Source organism: Argentina silus, assembly GCF_951799395.1.
Source record: "Argentina silus genome assembly, chromosome: 11".
Taxonomy (NCBI): domain Eukaryota; kingdom Metazoa; phylum Chordata; class Actinopteri; order Argentiniformes; family Argentinidae; genus Argentina; species Argentina silus.
Window position 1 is genome coordinate 14,053,699 of NC_139665.1, and position 22,849 is coordinate 14,076,547.

At 41.8% G+C, this 22,849-nt stretch overlaps 1 protein-coding gene across 2 annotated transcripts; it reads left to right on the top strand.

Annotated features, from left to right (window-relative positions):
* Positions 1–15,547: 15,547 nt before the first annotated feature.
* On the top strand, positions 15,548–17,224 carry pou3f3b (POU class 3 homeobox 3b; the record flags this gene model as incomplete). 2 transcript variants are annotated; one of them, XM_083679875.1, is made up of 2 exons in its annotated part: positions 15,548–16,786; positions 17,111–17,224. In XM_083679875.1, the coding sequence occupies 2 exons, from the start codon at positions 15,572–15,574 to the stop codon at positions 17,222–17,224; spliced, it is 1,329 nt and encodes a 442-aa protein (XP_083536001.1). The 2 variants fall into 2 exon arrangements, with proteins under 2 accessions (XP_083536001.1, XP_083536000.1); XM_083679874.1 differs by having other exon boundaries at positions 15,572–16,795.
* Positions 17,225–22,849: the final 5,625 nt, after the last annotated feature.

A 22,849-nucleotide genomic window follows, 5' to 3' on the forward strand; every position in this document is an offset into this window, starting at 1 on the left:
TCAAAAAGGCCTCCCCCAGACTCTGAAGTCAGGTACGGAGTACTACGGATGTCGAGTTGCGCTTTAGCCAGGCTGATATCTAGTATAAGGTGGAGAAATGTTTGGCACATAAGCATACATTCATGTGTCACTATGGCGCCCTATCGGACTCCTACCAGGGAAGGCTGGTAGAGGGGGAAATCAAAGTGACGCATGGAATGGATTTAGGAATGGTATCGAACACACATCAAAAACATTTTGTCTGATACCATTCCTCATTCCGTTCCATCCAATACATTGAGCCTGATGTCTGCCCCCACCAGCCATAAAGCACCTTAATTGAAGGTCAACCTTTCATATCCAATCACAACTCATACACTCATTAGATATAAAGTTCAACGTAAATGTCTACCGTAAGCCAATGACGTGAAATCGCCATGAATGTGAGTAATTAAATCATCATTTCAATCTCTCTCAGGTGGATTAGTGGCTGCTGGAAATCTTTGTAGCCCCCCCCCCCCCCACAATAGGAGGTTGGGTGATCAGAGCAGGAAAGCCCCCCCCCGCCCGCCCCCCCAAGGCAGGCAGGATACAGTGGATATCATTTAGTGGAGAGAGAGCAGTGGAAACAGCATGGGGTCATAGCCAGGGTCACCACACTTACTGCACGACCGATCTCATTTCCACAGCTGTCCACTGCCAGGGCTTCCCCTCAGAGAGAGGGAGAGACAGAGAGAGAGTGAGAGAGAGAGAGAGAGAAACAGAGAGAGAGAGGCCAGTGAGACACCTCATTCACTCACTGATCACAGCCATCTCGTGCAGACACACATACACTCTCATTCTCTCACATACAGTTACTCTCTCTCACACACACACACACACACACACACACAAACACACACACACACACACACACACACTACAGGCAGACTGCTCAGTGTAGCCCCCTACTCTTCTCCCAAGTTCTGTTAGTGCTGCTAAGATGCCTCAATGTTACTATAGCCAACTGCATTTCCCAAATGTGACCCCTCTTCATACAAAGACTTCTCTGTCTCTGTGATCAATATCAGATTGTTTTAAAAAAACATGTTGAGCGCAATATCAAAGGAATTGTGTTTTCATAATGTTGCAATCATTCTAACTAATCTTGACTGTTTTCACATGATCATCTGCAATATAGGTCATACATTCTAGATTTTATACTGTAGTAGACTGTTCACAGGCAACAGTTCAGCGCACACACACACACACACACACACACACACACAGACACACACACACACATACAAGCATGCACACACACACACACACACACACACAAACCAGCAGGTTTGTAGATACTATCAGAACCAATCCTATTGTATTGGCTTGTATACCTGCTGCTGCCTGCTGTCCTGTATACAGATATCTGCCAAATGTAGACATACCTACTATAGAGTATATACCTTATATATACAGTATATACCTTATATATGGTACAATCCTGGTAAAATATTTTGCTACTGACCACTGCCCACCCACAATCAAAGTGTTGTACCACACACACACACACACACACACACACACACACACACACTTATGCACACACAGAGACACACACACACACACACACACACACACACACAAACCACAGAAGCTCATTCTTGGTTGGGAGGAAGGAACAGCTGAGAGTCGTGGGGGTCAATGGCGAGGGCTGGTCAGTTGATGGGCGTTGGTTAAAGGGCAGTCAGATGTTACGGCTCCATGTTAACTGTGTCAGCGGTGATACTGCCACACTGCCACTCTCTCCTAATGACCAACCAATCAATAGCAGTCAGCCCTCAACTGTGGCCAATCAAATTGACATATAGAGACATATAGAGCTTGTCTCTAGCAGGGAGTATTCCGCCGCAGCACATACTGGCTTTTCTATTCTAGTTTCCAGAAGTGTTGAGAGCCGTCTGCATATTCTTTAGTTGGTGTGGGTTGTGTTAAATATATTGTACCATATTGAAAAATGATGGCCAAAGCCTTGTACAAATCAAACTTTATTGATTAACTGAATTAGAGCACACATTATCTTTTACAATGTCAGGTTTGTGGGGCAAACACCAGATAACTGCATATATACGGGAGAGTTATGGCCAATGAAGTTTAGTTTAAATAGACTGCAGTTTCAGAACAGGACTGAACAGTTCAATGGTTGTGTACAGTCCAATAAGCTGTTGCAGTAACACTATCATCATATAAATGTTGTTATAAATTGTTATAACAATGATATAAAAGCATTTATAGTAAACTATCTGTATAAATGAATATTCCAGCATTCATATAATAATATAATATAATATATGCCGTTTAGCTGACGCTTTTATCCAAAGCGACTTACATTGCAGTGAGTGCATACATTTCAGTAGATATGGTCCCAGCAGGAATCGAACCCACAACCTAAGCGTTGTTAGCGCCATGCTCCACCAACTGAGCCACAGAGGACCATTCATAAACATTACATGATATTCACCTACATTATAATCATTTATAAGCATGACAAATTAAACGCATGTATTTGCAGTTATACAGCCCTTTCAAAGAATGCATGTCATGTTCAAAGTGGCCCTTTATAAAGTTCAGTTAAAGTCAGGACCCAGCCCATTTGTGGAGTGAGGGACAATTCACAATGGAAGCCTCTCTGACCATATACTGAAATAAAAAAGTGCAGCATACAGTGCTTTATCCTCCAATCTTCTCTCTCTCTCTCCTCTTCCCATCCCCCCCCCGCTTTTCTCTCCCCCCTCACCATCCTCCTCTACTTCCCTCCCTCCTCTCCTCCCTCTCTGCTGTATCATGGTTGAAGGGTACAGGAAGTTCAGTTTGAAGCAGTGGACTTGTGAGATAAAAGGGAATTCATCAGCGATGGGCACCGGTCACACAAGAGCCTCAGTCCTCAGTGTCTGTCCGTGACCTACACCATCTGTCCATGTGTCCGTCTGCCCCTCAAAGAGCTGTTTGTGTGAGACTCTTCAGAACCAACGGGCCTAGTTGGACAGGGGCCCAGAGGAGAGGAGGGTACGGACCGGACAACTGGACCTCTCTCTGAACCTGGAGTGGAGCGGCTTGTGAGTGACACGGGCGGGTACCACACAGACATGACACAGGACGCGAGACACCAAGGGATGTTTTCTTCTGCTGCTTTAATAGTTGGCATGGTACATATCCATTTATGCATTCATACATTGCTTACAGGAACAGGTCGCATTCAATGACTCAATCATCTAGGTCATGAATAACATTATGGGAACATATTATACTAATTCTACTACTGAAAATCACAAATACTGTACAAGTGTGCGTAATTATAATAAAAATATTAATAACAATAATAATAACAATAATAATAATAATAATAATAATAATAATAATAATACTATCATGATATGACAATATCACAACATCTAGAAAATAATGAGTGCAAGAGAGATGTACCGTATAATTCCTACTGGCTAGTTAAACTTTAAAAATGACTGCAGGCAAGATTAGGAATTATAGAAAACTGGTGAGATGAAAAATATCATCCTACATCGCCACTAAAAAATACTCCTTCATCTGATGTTCTAAAAAAATTGATAATTTGGACCATTATAATTTTATACAAAATGTATCATCATTTCCTTGTCTTGACGTTCATAAAATAAACTATTTCACCATAACACTACTTTTTTTATTAGGACTTTTTATATTTTTTTGGTCCCCTGATAATCTGTTTATCCGTTAGTGTCACATTACATTTGCAAAGCAGCTGGAGGGACCAGTGGCATCTTGTATGGAGGGCTTCAGTGTGATTACTCCAGCTCATATTTGGCGGGCACTCAGACTTGTCAAATCCTTTGATCTGAACTGTCTTCATAATCACTTCAAAAAGTCTTCCTGAGACCGTGAGGGCTTTACAAATGCGCTCCTCTGCCCCCCCCCCGCCCCCCCCTCTGTCTGTCTGTCTGTCTCTCTCTCTCTCTCTCTCTCTCTCTCTCTCTCTCTCTCTCTGCTCAGGGACTTTTGAAGGCCCGGTTGTTATATTTTATTTGTATTTATTTATTTACTGTGCTGTGGTGTAGGCCTATGTTGGGTTTCATATGTGAGATGCTACCCCCCACCCCATCTCTCTCCCTCTCTGCTTCCTCTCTCTTAAACAGATGGTCAGAGAATATGACCACAATCGAAACAGACAATGCCTGCCTTCGAGAATATTTTTAATATCCATCCCCTCTACCTGGTCAGCGGCGTCTCCGTCTTTGTGAGCCGTGCAAGAGACAAAATGAAACCCCACAGCCCTCTCTCCATGCATTATACTCACCAGGAACACAAGCAGAGGGGGAAGAGAGAGAGAGAGAGAGAGAGAGAGAGAGAGAGAGAGAGAGAGAGAGAGGGAGAGAGAGAAAGAGAGAGAGAGAGGGAGAGGGCTCCTCTACTTTGCGCTTTAACAATAGCATTTGCATATTTTTATAGTCTCTCAAAGAAAACAGCCTGGAGCGTGAATACTCCAGCAGCGGCGCGCGGAGGAAACGGAAGCTGGGGAGACTTGTGTGTCCGCTGCTGGGGGAGAGAGCACACACACTGAGGCCCTTACCTCTTGAAGAGGGGGTGGGGAGGGGTGGGGGGGGGGGTTGTTGGAGGGGCGGGGTGGGGGGGTTCTGCAAGATAGAGAAAAAGAATCTCACATTAAAATCAGCTGGAAGAGCGCATCATTAACCGAGAATATTTTTCAGGATCGACTTAAAAATGAAGTCCACTTATTCAAGCACTCTGGAGCTACCCCAGTCATTTTTTTAGGGTTACTATAGCATTCCACGACGAATGGAGCTAAACCCCATCTATGTAAATGCAGCCTGTTTGTCAAAATATTAGATACACCTGAATAACTGTTATTTTCCCTGCCTGAAATGCAAGCCTGCGGAGAGGGTACCACTTTAACCAGATATGCCCTGTGTTGTAGCATACACAACCTAGTAAAAAAAAACGTGGCAGACTCCAACCAAACATATTTCTAAAAATGCAAAATTCTGTCCCGTTTAGATTTTGATTTGACAAACGGTACCATGGAGTGAAACGCAGATGAGGACAGACCTGAAAACAGCATCACAGCAATTGACTAAACATGAACTAATGTCAACAATGTGTTTCACAACGTGAGCTCAGGTACGGCAAAAAAAACATCGCATTTGTATTCTAGCCTCAAGGTCATATTTCCACAGCACAACAATATGACTGCACATATAGTGCTCTGTGTATAGGAAAACAGTAAGGGAGACAGACAGGAGAGGAGAGAACAACATTACATAACTGTAACTATAACTACTGCATGTCACTGGTTCTGGGGTTTAGGGAAGTGATATGTAGTGATTGAGGTTGGCTTAGTCTACGTGTTTCTGAGAGTGACTTACATACTTGAACATGTGGGAAGTATCGGGTCGCCTCCCATGCCATAGATAGACATGCATGTTAGTGCTACCGCGTGATTTTACCACCAGGTTTTGCAAATGGTTTGTCTAAAGCTGCACAGGATTTCAACGCATGAATACAAAATAGCAACCCTGGCACACACACACACACACAGACACACAGACACACAGACACAGACACAGACACACACACACACACACACACACAAACATGCATGCATGCATGCATGCACATACGCACATCCACACACACACGCGCACACACACACACACACACACACACAAACACTCTATTTAATGAAGTTAATGGGCACATAACTAGTGCTTTCGGCTGAGGAAATGGCCCATGCTGTGTTGAGCTTTAGTCTCACACCTGGACATGTGGGAATAGCCGTACAACAACAAGCTATGCGCCACTTTGCACTGAGGGAGCGGAGTATGGTACATAATGACCAGATGCATTATCTCAGCTCCAAGTATTCATATATGTATCGAAGTAGGCATTCAAATATAAGTGGGCTGCAATAAATTAGAGAGAGGAACATTTACTTTTCAGACCGGAACGGACTACGAAATTATATTACGGCTAAACCATAGGGCTCAGGTAACTATCTGAATAAAGAATTCCTTGAGTGCATTTGCAATTGATATGTGTGTTTTAAAAAAAAAACGGACTGAGGAAAGAGAAATCCCCTCCTTGAGGGAGGAGACAGGAGTTACACATCACATCAGCCAGGTCCAACAGCAGAAAGACTGTCCAATCTCCAATAAGGGTGGGGGGGGGGGGGGACCCCCGCTCTCCTTGCCTGGGACATGAGTGAGGCGTAAGGGGTGAGTAATGTATGGTGGGCATGATCTCAGAGGGTCACAGCTCAGCATGCCGTCCTCTCAAAGCCGCTTTTGTGATGCTGCTGGCTGAATGCACGCGCCCGGACAGGGAGGGAGGGAGGGAGGGAGGGAGGGAGGGAGGAAGGGAGAGGGCCTAGCGCCCAGGGACTGTGACTGTGACTGTGTGTGTGTGTGTGTGTGTGTGTGTGTGTGTGTGTGTGTGTGTGTGTGTGTGTGTGTGTGTGTGTGTGTGTGTGTGTGTGTGTGTGTGTGTGTGTGTGGTGGATAGGAGTGAAAAAAACAGGCACAGAAGATGTATGTAAACCCATTTACAAACAAATGGGGCTGACTCCATGCGAATGGGAGAGGGCCATAAGCACCCAACACGCATAATGCCCACATGAATCAAGACTTCCTAGCAGTGAACGTGACCACACAAGCTCATAATAGCACATATCACGCACACTTACAATCTAAGACAGACTCTGTCTCAGAGTTGGGGGACTCCGCTAGAATTGGACACATTCAAGCTAACTCTTCTTCCTCAATATACTGTATCAATACACGTGATAACTGTTGGAACAGAATAACAACACAATTCATGTACTGTACATTAAATACAAATATGTTATAGCGGGAATACAAAACTATAGAATATCGTAGCACCACAGCTACTGAGTATGCATATTTATGTGCAGTACATTTGCCTACATGGAACCATGTCCCTGTAGGAGCACCCTTTGTATAACCTTTCTGGGTTCCATGTAGAACCCTTTCGGCTTCCTTGTCAAACCCTTTTGATTTCATGTTGGACCCTTTCCACATGAGGTTCTCAACGGAACCCAAAACGGTCTACATGGAACCCAATAGGGTTCTTCAAAGGGTGCCCATACAGGGACAAACGAATAACCCTTCTTTCTTTTTTTTTTCCTAAGAGTGTACAGCTGGCCTAGGGTCCCCATGAAGCTGTATAGCCTACATTTTCCCGCTCATTTGCTGAGCATCATGGGTCATCATATAGTGCCAGTGTGTGTTCTGGTTCTGGTGAGCGGCCAGTCTGGACCCTCTCTCGTGTCAGCCGTTCAGCCTGCGATGGCTGGTGATGAGGCTCTGGGGCTCGGTGGGGTCAGACAGGGACCTCCCTCATGTCTACTCACTCCCTGCACTCCCAGTAGACATGGCGCTGTAGTGCGGTGCTGTGGTGGCGGCAGGATTGCCTTTTCGCCACGACGCAGCGAGGCCATCATTTATCCCTGATTGGAGGGAAGGCAGGAGTGCTGAATTTGTGTTACAATGCGGCCGCCATAAAGAGAGGCGACATTTCCTCCCCATTTCCCTCATGAATATCAAACACGCAGGCCGCGCCGGGTCGCAACATAACAACACATAAGAAAAATTACAGCTCTATTATTTTATTTGCATTACCTGAAATAGGCAGCATATTGGGGGGAGTATTTATTGCGGTAGTAAGGCCGGCTTTCGCTGTAAACAGTCGCTGATTTATTAGGCAGCCAGCTTTACTCTAAATCACATGTAATTATTTAGCAAATTGTGAAAGAAATGATGTTATTTTCTCTCTCTCTCTCTCTCTCTCTCTCTCTCTCTCTCTATTTGTGATATTGCAACGCTTGCTAAGTTTTGAATTGACTACAATTGCAGGCAAGTCTAGCTCCAGCCCGGGTGCTAGATGTTTCTCAGTCTTAGAAGCAACCAAGATCCCAGTCTAGCCATGTGTTTAGACTCCTTATCCATGTGATGGCCCCACACAGGCACCACCGAGAGGGATGCTGGCTGTATTTGTACAACTCTATCCTGAGTCAACCCTAGACTGTGCAAGGAGGTGGTTAGTGTTTGTATGTCTCTATCTGGGTGCCGAGTTCCCATCCAATTATGTTGTTTGGGCTTTCAACGGCCGGGAGCCACAGCTTTGTAAAGCCCATCCTCTCTGTTCCACAAAGTTAGATAGAACTAGATCCATTAAGTTGGCGAAATGAGCAAAAAAAAAAAAGGTTACTTATAGTGCTCAGGTCCTCCGTTATCCAATTTTGTTGGGATTTGGAGTGATTTGTGCCGAGCTCCCCAAGGGAAATAAATACTTTGATTAATGTAATCCTGGGCAGAGAGGTGCCACAAACCCTTCTCCTGAGGGAATTCTCCTGTTTGACAAACAAAAACAAAGGAATGACTATAGCAAACTGCACTCAATGGCAACATCTCACACTGCTGGGATCCATCCTACCACCACACTTTGGATTTCAGTTTGTTTGGAATTAAGCGATTTATTTATTAATTACTAAACTTAATAATACGACATCAGTCTTGATTAACATGTGTAATGCAGCCTAATAGAATACAAGTAGCAGCACATTTGTGTACTTATTTGCATACACAATAATACTCAGATATGTGCTTGTGCTCCACCATTGGTGGCGGGGGGGGGGGGGGGGGGGTTTGAAGGTTCTGGATGTTCCAGACAGTGTGTCCTTGTTGATGTGTTAGTGCTAGTGCTCGGGGGGGGGGAGATGGGGAAGGGGGGGGGTGTTGAGATGCCTTAGGTAGGCTCTGTCTGAGCTCTCTCTCTCCATCCCTGGGCGTCCCTGGGCAGTGTGTGGGGTGAGCTTGCTTGACAGACAAAAGGCCCTCCCTCCTACAGACCTCTGTCCTCCCCTCTACCACTTCATCCTATCTGTCCGTCTATCACTCACCCGAACGCTGAGGTCCGTGTGTGCCCCCACACCTGCCTGCCTATGTTCAGAGGGACCTGACAGACTGAATCAAATGCATCCGTCCCCAGCCCGAACTTCGCAGTGTACATTTCAGACCTCCACATGTTGTGTAGAACTATAACGTCTAACTCCTGTTGGCAGGTATCTCCCTGTTGCGCTAGGAATGCTGAATTTCTGCCTGAGATAATGTGTTGTCGCCAATCTGTACGGCATCGGTCAATCACTCCAAATATGTTCATATTTCACAAAACACACTTCATTGGTGTCAAAAAGCTTGTCCTGCGGATGATCAATAGTCAAGTCCCTCTGGCCCATTTCAGGGTAAAAACAAAAACACTGCCATTACAGGATGAGTCTAAAAATGCTTGCCTTGAATAATTCATATTCAGACATAAGTCACTATATCAGGAATGCTGTAGTCCGTAGACAATTTCATCTGGGGAAACACATTTATGGATAGCAAATTATGAGATTTACATTGATTTCTGATCCGTGAGACACAATCAATAAGGGACCGGTTGATATATGTATGAATAATGGAAGTTAGTCAGATGAAGGCAAAGCACATCCTAGATCCATGAAATGAGACTTCCCCATCTAGTCCTTCCTCACCTCACCTATAAACACAGCAGCCAGAGCGCTCTGTTCAGGGCAAAGACGCCCCATGGGAACACACAACAAACAGGCAGTCGTGGGCTATTATAATATAGGCTATGTAGATGAATATAAATAGACTCCCTGTGTAGTTATCATGGGTTTAAATGATATTTAATGTAGCACACACCATGTCGCAAATTGAGAATATTTATATTGCTCGGTGATATTCAGTGTGCGCCATTTAATTAACGCGGTACATTATTGTTGGACTACTCCAAGTTGAATTCTGCTTTAAATCAACGTCTGGCTTGAAGTGAACAGTTAACGTATTTTGTGATTAACTAGTAGACCAAGTGAAGAAAATAAATCATGTATAGCCTACATTAACTAACCTGTAATTAAAATAGCCATTGCACCAATTCAATTTAAATATTGAGATATTATAATATTTAGATATTATAGTCTTATGACGCCAGTTATGAGTTGTTGTTAAAAGCCACGACATGTTTCTGCATATGACAGACGACAGTGGATGGATGCATGTCATTAATCCAAAGGCAAAATATTGTTCTCTCATGTAAAGACATCGATGACCCGATGTGGTAGCCTACCGGAAAGGTTAATATGATGTCTTCTTTGAGCACATGCAGTTATTGGCTAAGATTTGCAAATAGGCTACATGAATGGGGGTTAGCAAAAGCAATATGACTCTGGCAATATCAGCTCTGCTCATATAGTAAATTGATTGATACATTGATAGGTTATCAAAATAATTAGCATATTGCGATTCCATTATGTTCTTGAAATGATTAGCCTATGTTTATTATGCAATGTTACGGCTATAATTTCATATTTTATATTTTACAAGTTGTTAACTATTCAACTGTGGTTTTAGTAGCCTAGATGGTTGATGACGGTGATAATGATGATGAAGATGACGATGATGGTGATGATGATTATGATGATGATGATGATCATTCGAACTATACAACATACTTTTAGGTTGACTTAGGTTGAATTACTGGTCAAGCATGCATAGAAACCACAGGGTACTAATTCCCAAGACAATTGGTGAGTTTTTTTTTGTTCTAATTTGTTATGGTTTCAAATAGAATACAGTAACAATTCTATTAGGCCTATTATACCAGTGATTAGTGATGATGTTCATTGAAAAAGACTAGCCAGTTCATTTCAAATCTAGAACATAGCCTAAATGACCAAACAACCTTAAGCAATAATAAACATATTAGCTAGAGTTTTGCATATTAAATGAAATGGTCTTAATTAGGCATATACAGTAGGCCTACGTGTTGGGTTATTCACAGTCCCATGTCATGCCGCTGAGGTTTATTTGCTTAGTGACATATTTTTTGCTATAAATATTTGCTCTCATATTCAAGTTATATCAATTGAATTATGGTGCTACATACGTTCAACATAATATCTGCGATCAAGTCGAACAACATCAAGGTGATCAGTAGGCCAACCAGTATTTAAAGCATAATGTAGATTTCAAGGAAACGATTTAACAATTTGGCGTGCAAGAACGGAGGTAGTGGTGGTAGTGGAGGCTTACCCCTCTGAAGTTCTGGGTAATGGATAAGGAAAAAGTAAATATCGCCACAGAAAGTATCATGTGAGTTCAGTTGTATTTCCAATATACTAGGGTCTATTTTTATTGGGTAGGCCTAAACGTCTCTTAGGTTATTTATCACAGAAATGCAAATATTAATCAGACATTTCCATTTAATACATTAAGCACAACCTGACAACGACTTAACTAGGCTATTGTAAACCAATTGAATATAATATTTCATAAATTAGGCACCAGACATATTAGGCCTATTTACCTTTGGAGTGCAGACAGTTTCTTCATGTCTTGTCTTCATTTTCTTTCTCTCGTCCAACTGTTTCGGTTGCTTATATATATGTAGTCGTCTGTAGTTTTGTCTCTATTTAAAATTGCTAAGCAGTCAACAAAAACAATAATGCACTCACCCAAAACTGGATTGCCAACATGAGTGAGCGCGACACCTGCTGGTGCAAAATATGTATCTAGCCTAAAGTCAACAATGGAACTCAATTTGATTCTCCCTATCTAAAGCAACCAGCCCACAGGTGAGTCTCTGACTGGTTCTACAGTGTTGGTATAAAGATGAGGTCTAAGAACTTGGAAATGAGGTTGAGTTGTTGGTTTGGCTTTGTGATGATAGTCCATGCTTCTATAACCTATATGGTCTTGGCTTCAGCAGCTAGGCTCTTTCATCTAGAGTCCAGTGCACAAACATATAGCTTAATGCGACTAGTGTTCTCTCTTTTATTCGGCTCACCATGACAACCGAAACTCTGGGTTCAGAAATGTCTCCCCATCAATGAAACAAACGGTCTTAGCTGGGCTGCGCGCGACGGCATGAGGGCACACAAAGTTAACCCGTGAGAAAAACGCAGTAAAGTGAAGAAATTCGACTACAAAAAAGTGCGATTTTAGAAATTGTATGTTATAGACTACAACATGTATAGCCTACTTTCAATAATGGTTAAAATTCCAAGAGACAATATAAATATATTTTTTAAGCAAAGGTGGTAGAGGATCATTGCATACGGATTGGATTTATGAAAATCTGAATATTGTTGTCTTAATCAGTTCATCCGCATAATAATCTATCGCTTTAAGGATTAAGGATTCCCTATCCCTCTGCTCTGGGAATCGCTCCATGAATTCCTGAGATGGAACAAAATGTAGCCATATGTCAAAATATAGTCCTAGAGCGTCCCATTCGACTCGTTTTCATAAGCATGCGTGCGGTGATTACAGTGAATGAGTGGGCTATGTCTGTAATGTTGCTAAACTTTAAACAAACTTTGCAACAGCGGCATGGGATCGATTTATGTAAACGATTTGATATTCACTTGTGCCTACGCGAATCCTCCAGAGAATTCAACCGAAGGGGTCTCCTGCTTAAATTTGATTGATTGCGCCTTCTCCAGTGGACATTCACTACAAAACAGCACAGCTTAACCGTCTGCTCACTATTTATAAAACCGAGGGAGAGAGCGAAAGGCAACACAAAGCATATATTGATTTTTGGTTTTAAAAAAGAAGAACAACATATGGTTTTATGAGAGTTAGAGGTGGGAAATGTTATACAGCATGACAAACATATAGACTAGGCTAACATTACATAAAGAGACACAAAACAACAACACTGATGTTAAGAAATTCATAAAGCTATACGTTTCCAATGAAGTTCATTGCATTCTCACAGACAGATAGTGTTAGGAAATTGAAATAATTGTTGACTTACCTCATGTCCAAGAACACTCGAAAAAATGCTTTACATTTATATTTTGACTCTATTAATGGCTATCTCCTGTCCTACGATTCGGTGCTCCCTAAGATTTTCTTTCCTCTGCCTCAACTGAGCAGAGCAGTCCTCGGCGCCGCTATTATTTTCACTAAAATATATGAAAATTTATGCAAATGAAAATCAGCACTAACTGTTCGTCTCTTGTTATACTTGGGGATTTTTTTTCCCCTTTCTTTTTTGCATACAAAACAAATGAACTCCCCAGCAGGGAACTTGTGGACCTTATGAAATAAACAAATAAATAATAAACACATCATATTTCAGAGAGAGGACTTTATCGGTAAACGTTGAATTAGGGAAATGTTTTAAATGGCTTTTCACTCTTTTGGGTTATCTTTTAGGAGTGAACGGTTTGCTTCCCACATCCCCGGTGTCACGTTTCTCACGGCCGCACGAGACGCCCTCTGAACGCGTGCAATGTGAAATGCATAGCAGTAATTTAGACAGAAATCCTCACTGTATATTAATGAAAAGACTGTCCCATGGCACCGACCCTATCCAGCCTATTCAATATAAACAAATCCACGAGGCTCTCTCGGTTTTGAGCCGAGTCCAAATTAAATCTATTGGGAATCAGAGCACTGGCGTTTGACAATGTGCTGAATTACACCGGTGTTTATCTTTTGCTCAAGTGAAAAAAAAAATCTGTCTCCAATACTTGGTTTGGTAAGTTTTTAAAGGGAACAATATTGAGGGTTAGAATGGTCATATTACCTTTCTCTTACAAACCCCTACAACATAAGGTCGTGGTGGTTCATCCTAAAAAAACAGTAAGGATAGACTATCTTATTGGCAAGAGGCGAACGCTGTATCGCTCCTGTGCGTCCTTGCTTTTGCTCCACGTGAACGCGACTGCGCCTCGACCAGTGTACGCTATATATATATTTGGCATTCATTAACACCTCTGGGTGAATCCATATGCTGAAGGGGTCCATCACTAACAAAGGGCCATTCATTTCTAGGTGATGTAGCCTAGTGATCTGAAGGGAGGCCTAAATTTAGCTGGTATAGTGGTATTCAGATTCAAAGGCAGACGTTTTCTCTGCAAATCCCCAAAGGACTGCTCAATTTGCCCTTGTTTTGGTTGCCACTTTCTCTTCTACTGTGGTTCAGTGAGGTTGCCTATGCGCTGTGTTTTCCGCATGGAAGCACCCCCACAACCTTTGTGCGTTAACTCCTGAGGAGCCAGAGCACTGCCATGGAGCACCGTGCTTGGGTTATTGAATATTGTGGTATTAAGGCGCCATAAATGGCATCACTCATTTGTCCATCTTATCATATCATTCAATACATTCTCAAGGGCACACTGCCTCTGACAGCAAGCCTGCCTCTCCTGATTTTACAACTAACAACATGGAGCATTAATGCCCTTGCAGCACACTGATAATGATCAATGTGATGCTATATCTTCATAGGCCTAATAATCGTTTGTTTTCCTGATTGAAAGGGTGAGGGTTAGTATATGCAGCAAATAATGCATATGTTATGTTTGTGTTATGAAATACTATCTTTCAGTATTTCAACAAAAAACTACTTCGATGCGTTTTCTAATTTCAGAAGGCTATATGGTAATGAGGAGAACCTATAGCCTACTTCTTTTTGTAAAAAAACGATTTAGGTAAGGGGCCATTTTATGTATCTATTTGTTTATTATTTATCTCTTTTTTTGTTATTATTAACTTACACTTATTTATTTATCTATTTATTTGGATTGAATTAAAAATCAGCCAATTGGAACGGCCGGAAGGACGTTTACGCGCCTGAAGCAAGGCTGGCGAGACCTGTCAATCGCACCCCGGGTATCCAATCAACGGGAGTCTTGCACTCGACTTCCTCGTATTTGGGGGGAAAGACGTGGACGATGTGCGTACGCTTGGCACAGGGTAAACATTCGTGTGTCCTCGAGCTTTGAGGGAGGGACTGAGCGAACTGTCAGAAAGAGAAAGAGAGGGAGAGAGAGAGAGAGCGAACAAGCGAATGAGAGAAGAGTCTTGCAACCATCGCTTTGCACTGTAATACTGGATTGTACTTCAACGGGAGTTAGCGGTTTGGCAGGTTTATATACATCAAAACAGAACAAAGAGATAGACTCTACACTACTATAAAAGAAACAGCGAAAGAAAAGAATAAAGCAACAAGGGAGAAATCTCAGCGGCTAAATTACAAAAGAACTAAGGAGCCTTGCTTGTGTTTTTCTCCGCGATTAAAGGAACATAAACCGGGAGTTCATATTTTGTGGAGAAATTGCGAAATTTCTTCGACCAATACAAGTTTGTTGGGGACAAAGATTTTTCTGTGCATTTGAATTTTAATTCGAAGAAATTCCGAGACGACAAACTTTTCTCGACGGACTGCAAATGGTTTCAAAGGGCTTTTGAAAACCTGGATTTTTATTCATCGACATTTATTAATTTCTATATGAAATACATGAATGCTGTAAATACTAAAACTACGGATTTTATTCATTTTTGCTGTCCTTTTTTAACCTTTTGGTTTTTCACGAACAAGTCGATGGTATTTGCCAAAATACAACCCAGACTTTTAAAGTTTGAATAATTCATGAGATACAATTTGCCTGCTCAAAAAAGTAACTGAAAAAGGGAGGGGGTAATCAACAAACATATTCATAAGGGTTAACGGAATGGCCACCGCGGCTTCCAATCCCTATTTGTCCAGCAATATCTTATCGTCAGGCTCGATCGTGCATTCTGACTCTGGAGGCGGTGGCATGCAGCCGGGCAGTGCTGCGGTTAGCTCGGTGTCTGGTGGGTACAGGGGAGACCCCACAGTAAAGATGGTACAGAGTGACTTCATGCAGGGGGCAATGGCAGCGAGCAATGGAGGACATATGTTGAGCCATGCCCATCAGTGGGTGACATCCCTGCCGCACGCCGCGGCGGCCGCAGCTGCAGCCGCAGTAGCAGCAGCCGAAGCCGGATCACCTTGGTCGTCGAGTCCCGTTGGCATGTCGGGCAGTCCACAGCAGCAAGACGTGAAAAACAACTCGGGGAGAGACGATCTACACACGGGCACCGCGCTGCATCACAGGCCCTCACACTTAGGTCCCCACCAGACTCATGCAGGGGCTTGGGGGAGCACGACTGCGGCTCACATCAACTCATTATCGGGGGGACAGCAGCAGCAGCAGTCGCTGATTTACTCCCAGCCCGGGGGCTTCACGGTGAATGGAATGCTCAGTCCACCGGGGAGCCAGAGTCTTGTGCACCCGGGTTTGGTAAGGGGGGATACCCCTGAGCTCGACCACGGCAGCCACCACCACCACCATCATCACCAGCATCCGCATCACCAGCAGCAGCAGCACCACGGAGGGGTGAACAGCCACGACCCACACTCCGACGAGGACACACCGACTTCGGACGACTTAGAGCAGTTCGCCAAGCAGTTCAAACAGCGCCGGATCAAACTAGGCTTTACGCAAGCTGACGTGGGCTTAGCTCTGGGAACCCTGTATGGGAACGTCTTCTCTCAGACCACAATTTGCAGGTTTGAAGCTCTTCAGCTCAGTTTCAAAAACATGTGCAAGCTGAAGCCATTGCTAAACAAATGGCTCGAGGAGGCAGATTCGAGCACCGGTAGCCCCACCAGCATCGACAAGATCGCCGCGCAAGGTCGGAAGCGAAAGAAGCGCACCTCTATAGAAGTGAGCGTGAAGGGGGCATTGGAGAGTCACTTCCTAAAATGCCCCAAACCCTCGGCCCAAGAGATAACCTCTCTAGCGGACAACTTACAGCTGGAGAAAGAAGTGGTTAGAGTGTGGTTTTGCAATAGGAGACAGAAAGAAAAAAGGATGACGCCCCCAGGAGTGCCACAGACGCCGGAGGATGTGTACTCTCAGGTCGGCAATGTGAGTGCAGATACACCGCCCCCCTCCATGGACTGCAAAAGAATGTTCAGTGAGACATAGAAACAGCACAAGACTAAAAAATATTTTATATACAATTAAACTGATAAAACACAGACTGTCGTCAAGATAGCCAAAACATTTTTGATACTGTGATTGTGAGGGAATATGAATAAGACTGCAAATGTGTTATATATTTTTCACCAGAAAAAAAACAACCCCCCTTTTCAACCCAAACCCAAAAACGCACCGCTAACCTTCTTCCAGGCCCTGAAATGTCTTAACCTAAAAGGTTCCTTCTTCTTCTCTTTCTTTCAGGGACATTTTTTAGTAGATTACTTAAAAGATGCAAGTTTAACTGGGCCGAGTGAACCGAGCGACCAGAGGGTGACAACTACAAGTTCGTTCCATCAGGTAATTTTGGCGCATTAACAACACCAACAGGAAAAGAAAAGCAAGTATTCGAATTTTTCTAAAGATTTTACCCCCCTTTACCCTGTATCTGATTTGCGAAAGACAAACGAAGCAGGCATTTGTATATTTAAAAATGGGAATGGGACATTAAACCCAACTTTAACAAAGGAAAAAAACAGCAACAGCACCAATGCGAAGAAGAGTGGCATCCACGAAGCTTCCAACATGTTTTTGTTTTTGAGGGGAAGACTGCATGGTTTAATTTTTTCACGAAAAGGAATTGGGATTTTGTGGGCCCCCCACGCCTAATGTGGTAAAAGATAAACACACAGGACTGTCCCCGCCAACTGATCTGCAAGATCACATCTTTTTTTTTTTTTAAATGGGTTTTTATTTAAGGGACTGAACACCGTGAATGGATTTTTGAAGAAACAGAAAAAGACATTTGAAAAGACTATCTTCAGCTGCACTTATTTGAAATTCTCCTCTGCGAAAATCTGTTGCCAAGTGTGACTGACTGGGTGCTGTGGATGTAACTGTACTGCTGCCCTTTCTAAGCAGTATTCTTTAATAAACAAGACTCTGTAAAGCCGGCAATATAGATTCATTAGATCAGATGCTGATCTGATTTATTTACTTTATATTTTTCATCAAAATGACTTGTTTTAATATTTTATTCGGAATACATATGAATTATTCCAAACGGTAATTTATTTTCCCCCAGAACTTGTGTAAGATGTTTTGTTTTCCTGTTTTCGTTGTTGACCTTATTTGTTTTGTTTAATTTTGTATTATCATTTCTAAAGGAGCACAAATCAACATAAACTGACATTGACAGTTGTTAGGTAATAAGGGTATATTTTGATGTGATAATTTGATTGTAATTTAATTTCAGTAGTGATTCCGTAAGAGCTGATTGAGAACAATAAATTTGTTAGAATGAAATTGATTACGTTGATTGTGTGTTTTGGGATTTATATTTGGAAAACTAGGGTGTTGAGAAACAAAGCATAGGCCTATATTCGTGCTATTGTCGTGTTATGAGGAAGACTAACGTTGAAAAATGGCGGATTATATTTGTCCTCACTACCATTCATCTACTTTTATTAGATGGATATAAGATTTGCACAATACATAAACAACAAAACTCGTTGAATTAAAGACAAAATATCTTGTATGGAATGATAACATCTGGACATACCTTATGACAATATTATTGAGGCCACAGGGGATTGACAATTTTGTATAAATTAGTCTTATTTTAAGATTATCATTAACGCATGATATTTATCAAGAATATAGGCGTATTGATCTTCAACTAATACGCGCGTCCCGACCTTCATCATAGTAGCAGCAACCGATAGGCCTAATTCTATTGATTATGCAGCATTTACATTATCTGTTGGCAAACTATAGCCTGTCACTTAACTGGGCTGCACCCGTTTGTTTACATCGCCACCGTGAATTCATAAACGCTCGGTATAGAGTCGTATTCGCCGAGCCTATTCTGTGACTCTATCATTAGGCCCTGTATATTTTTGCTCATCTGTGTTTTGCAATATTTAACAGAGCATAATTGTTTGTAAAAATGTTTTATATTGTCGGAAGTATAGGCTAACTCAATTCAAAATAGCAGAGGTTTAAATAGTCATAGTAGTCATGATGAAATCTCAGATGAGTCTTGAAATTACGTGTTTGGACGGTTGCTCTCAGATATTGTTTTTCAATGTGTAGCCTGATGAAACCTTAATTCTTTAGTGGTCGCCATTCAACCTAGATAATCAGAGGCTGCACTCACACACTATCGAAACAAACAAAAACTTTCTCTATCCATGTCCCCTTTGTTGTTGTTTTGCGATGAGAGCAGTGGTATGGTACTTTGTTTCTTAGCTTTTAGTTGCGACTGCACAGTTTGGGTTCTGCTATGGAGTACAGCCCTATGCTCTTGCACATCGACTACAATAATATTATGAGTGATTACATAGAACTGCAATAAGGTTAGATCTTTGGAGACTCATACTACGAGTTCTCGTTATAGTTGTTTGATTTATTATGATTAAACTTTTGGCCAGCCTTACTCTCATAATACTTACACTGGGTTTTTTTTTCTTCGTTTTTTTTTTTTTACATTCATACATTCCATTCCGTTCAGAGTATGACGTGCTGTCTTGGGTGTAGAATAGGCTATATAATTCAGCCTAACTTGGTGCATTGATATGTTGTCTGACGTCAGGATTCGGGGCAGTTGGTCCATTGAAGACGTTAAATGGTAACTTTCTAACAAATTATTAGGGTCTATTGGAAGCGAAGAAGAGATAGTCCTAACAAATGGGTTATAACATGTTTGAATTACATTTTGGGGTGCATGAACATTGGTATTGCCATACCTGTTAAAACATAGGGATAAAGGATATGATTATTTTGTTAATGTTTTAGACTTTGTTGTTCTACTTTATTTGGCCTATACATGCCTATCTCTATTTGCGTAGCCTATATAGGCCTAGGCGATATGTCCCGCCCTGTTAGGCTATACAACTATTTCGTTTTCTGGAGATTGAAAAGGGGATATAGGCCTAGGCCTGTAAACCTCATATGCTTAGCAAATTCTCTTGGTTCTCAACTTTCTCTTGAGTTGACTATTCAGCAAAACGCACAAAACGCATCTCCTCGCTCAAAGATTTGAATTTCGCGGATGATTTCCCACAATCGTTGCTTAGCAACTGAATTCAATGTTATAGAAGTATGCATCACTTTCCTTTGTCCCCCATTAATAAAAGTGCCAGTCAGACACATGGGCGGAATTTGTATAATTCAAATCCGTGGAACCTCAGAAAAAAATACGGTATAGGCCTATAGGTTTTGGAATTAGAGATACCCAGTAGGTCACAGCTTGCTTTGAACTGAGTGCCAAACTGTCTTGACTCGCAATTGCTATCGCGCTAACCTATAGGCTATATCCAGGAAAAACTCCTTAAAGGGATCCGACGTGAGAGAACATTAGACTTTAGGCATACGATAGGCCTAATACAAATAAGGATATCCAAGATTGTTGTAGCCTATGGTGGGGCATAACAACACAATATATAAGGCCATGGAGGTTTATAGTATTATATAGGCTATTTTATCTTATATAGGCTCAATGATCTTGCACGTCCTTGAAATGTGGGAACCGCAGATTGCATGCGCAAACAATAGTTTCATAATAGGCCTTGCTTTTGCTAAATGCAAACACATTTATAATATCATATCTTCATTGTAAATGGTTTATTGTAGGCTACTTTTTTACACACGGGAAAGTTTTCTTGCAGCATTATTTTTTGCAATAGCAATAAAGAATTTTTTTGCAATAAAGAAAATTGCAATCGCCTACTTTGTATATGGCGACTCTAAGACTTGCAGTAGTACTATGCACAACCTTACTCTTAAACAGCCTTGCTTTTTACCTTCAAAACAGACAATGGAAATATATCCTAACTTGTGTCTCCATACGTAGTTATAATGATGATTTTCGTTGTGGAATCTTTATGTCACCGTTACTTTCTCGTCACGCCGAATGTGACCTTCAGTAGGGGAGGTGGCACCCCGTCACCCTAAAGCAACACAGTGTGCACGCTCTCACAACACAATAGCGGGCCTTTTCACAATAAGGCCGTTTTCACCGAAAGATTTACGCATGTTTCATCGCTGCAGCAGGCCAGTGGTTTCGTAGATATTAATTGACGTTTATGATGTGGTATAATATCATGGGAGCATTTATGCGATTAGATCAGATAGAGTGGCAGATACATATTGAGTGTTATATTTGATATATAAACGTAACACTCAATTCCACCATCAACACTCTTTCTCTACACATCAAAATCCATCCATTCTGTCACGGCGTACCAAACTTGTGACTAGATTAACGACTGAATGATAAACCTGAGCTGCAGATATATTGAGGAGACATACGAGGCTATAAAAACAATAATAACAACTACCACAACAAAATGAAACAACAAAAATGAAAACACTATAACACTATGTATACATATATATAGTGCTCCTACAGTGGCCGACCAGTCGCCTATACTGCATGTACCCTCAGTTTTGGGCACCCTCACTTTTGGGCATGATGGTCTCAAAATTGTAATTAGGCAACATCATATTAGACTGCAGGGATATATGTTAAGTGCCCCGTATTAATTTTTAGCACCGGCTAGTATGTTATGTTATTTCCTACATATAAGTGTCTATGCAGTGTTTACATTTCTTGTCAGTGAAACACCAAGTCTATTGCCTTGAAATATGAACACACATCGTTTTCCTCATCCTATTTATCCCACGTGCCGGCCACATGAATATGTATTATTCTGGCGTTGCTCTCCATGGGGAGGCTTCCTCGATGTCCTATTGTAGGGGAGCAGTTTATATCCTGTTTCGAAATTGTGACTAGCGCATTCATGCTCTTGGTTATAATATAATTATAAAATCAAATACATGTTTTTCATTTGATAGACCTGATCCCGCGCGAATAGGCCTCCATTACCCTCAATTTAACTTAACTTTCCCCTTCTTCTTTTTCTTCTTCTTCTTCTTCTTCTTCCTCCTCCTCCTCTTCTTCTTCCTCTTCCTCTTCTTCTTCTTCTTCTTCTAGATTTCTGTCCTTGTTTCCATAGTTATATTTCTCATGCTATTGTTTATCTAAACTTTTGCAACTAGGCCAGGGGTAATGGGTGTGGTGAGGGGGCAACTTCTGATAGATATATGTTATAGTAGGCTATGTCAATCCCTTTTCCAGCTCCATTTCACCAGAGATGCAGGAACATTCTCAGCTCTCCTCCATGGGCAACATAATCCCGTCTCTCATGTGCAAAACTTTCTCTCCCTTTGTGAATTTCAAATCCTGCAGGTAAACATCAAATTCTTCGAAAAGTGAATTTTAAAAGCCTTTATAAACTCCAAATGACGTGAATCATATTATCACAACAATTGTAGGCTATTGAAATTACAATGATTTTTATTCAAGCGCTATAGGCTTACATTATGAGATTGTATTTGTTTTGATTAAAAATATATAGAGGCTACTGAATAATATACCACATATTATCAATACAACTAGGCCTACATAATTATAATTATTGTTATTATTATTACCATTATAGATTAATTCAAGCCACATGGACATTAAAATGGATGAAAGCCGATATGGATCACATTGCGCGCTATCCACGTAGCCTAGGCTCTACAAGTTTGAACTATGGACCTCACTTAACTAATTTGGCTCACTATTTAGACCCCCAAGTACAACAGTTAAACGAGGACATAACATGGTAATAATAACTACAGAATATACTGTATATCATGTGTATCACTCCACTCTGACAGCGAGTGCTTCAGATATTGAACCGTACAAAGCAAAGATTGGATTCCTTGATTTGCATCATGTGTGCTGCACGCGGGGTGCCTATTCCTAATTCTGTCTGCCTCGTGCCTTCGACCGACATTCTCACGCGCAGGAACGGAGGAGGACGTTTTAAAATATGTATGATGGTGACGTGACTCTCGGGGTTTCCTTTCTATAAATTGCGAAGGTCATGGTTTCATCGTCAGAAAGGATGGAAAGGCACAAGATGAATAGTCTATTTAAGTATAGCCTAAGTA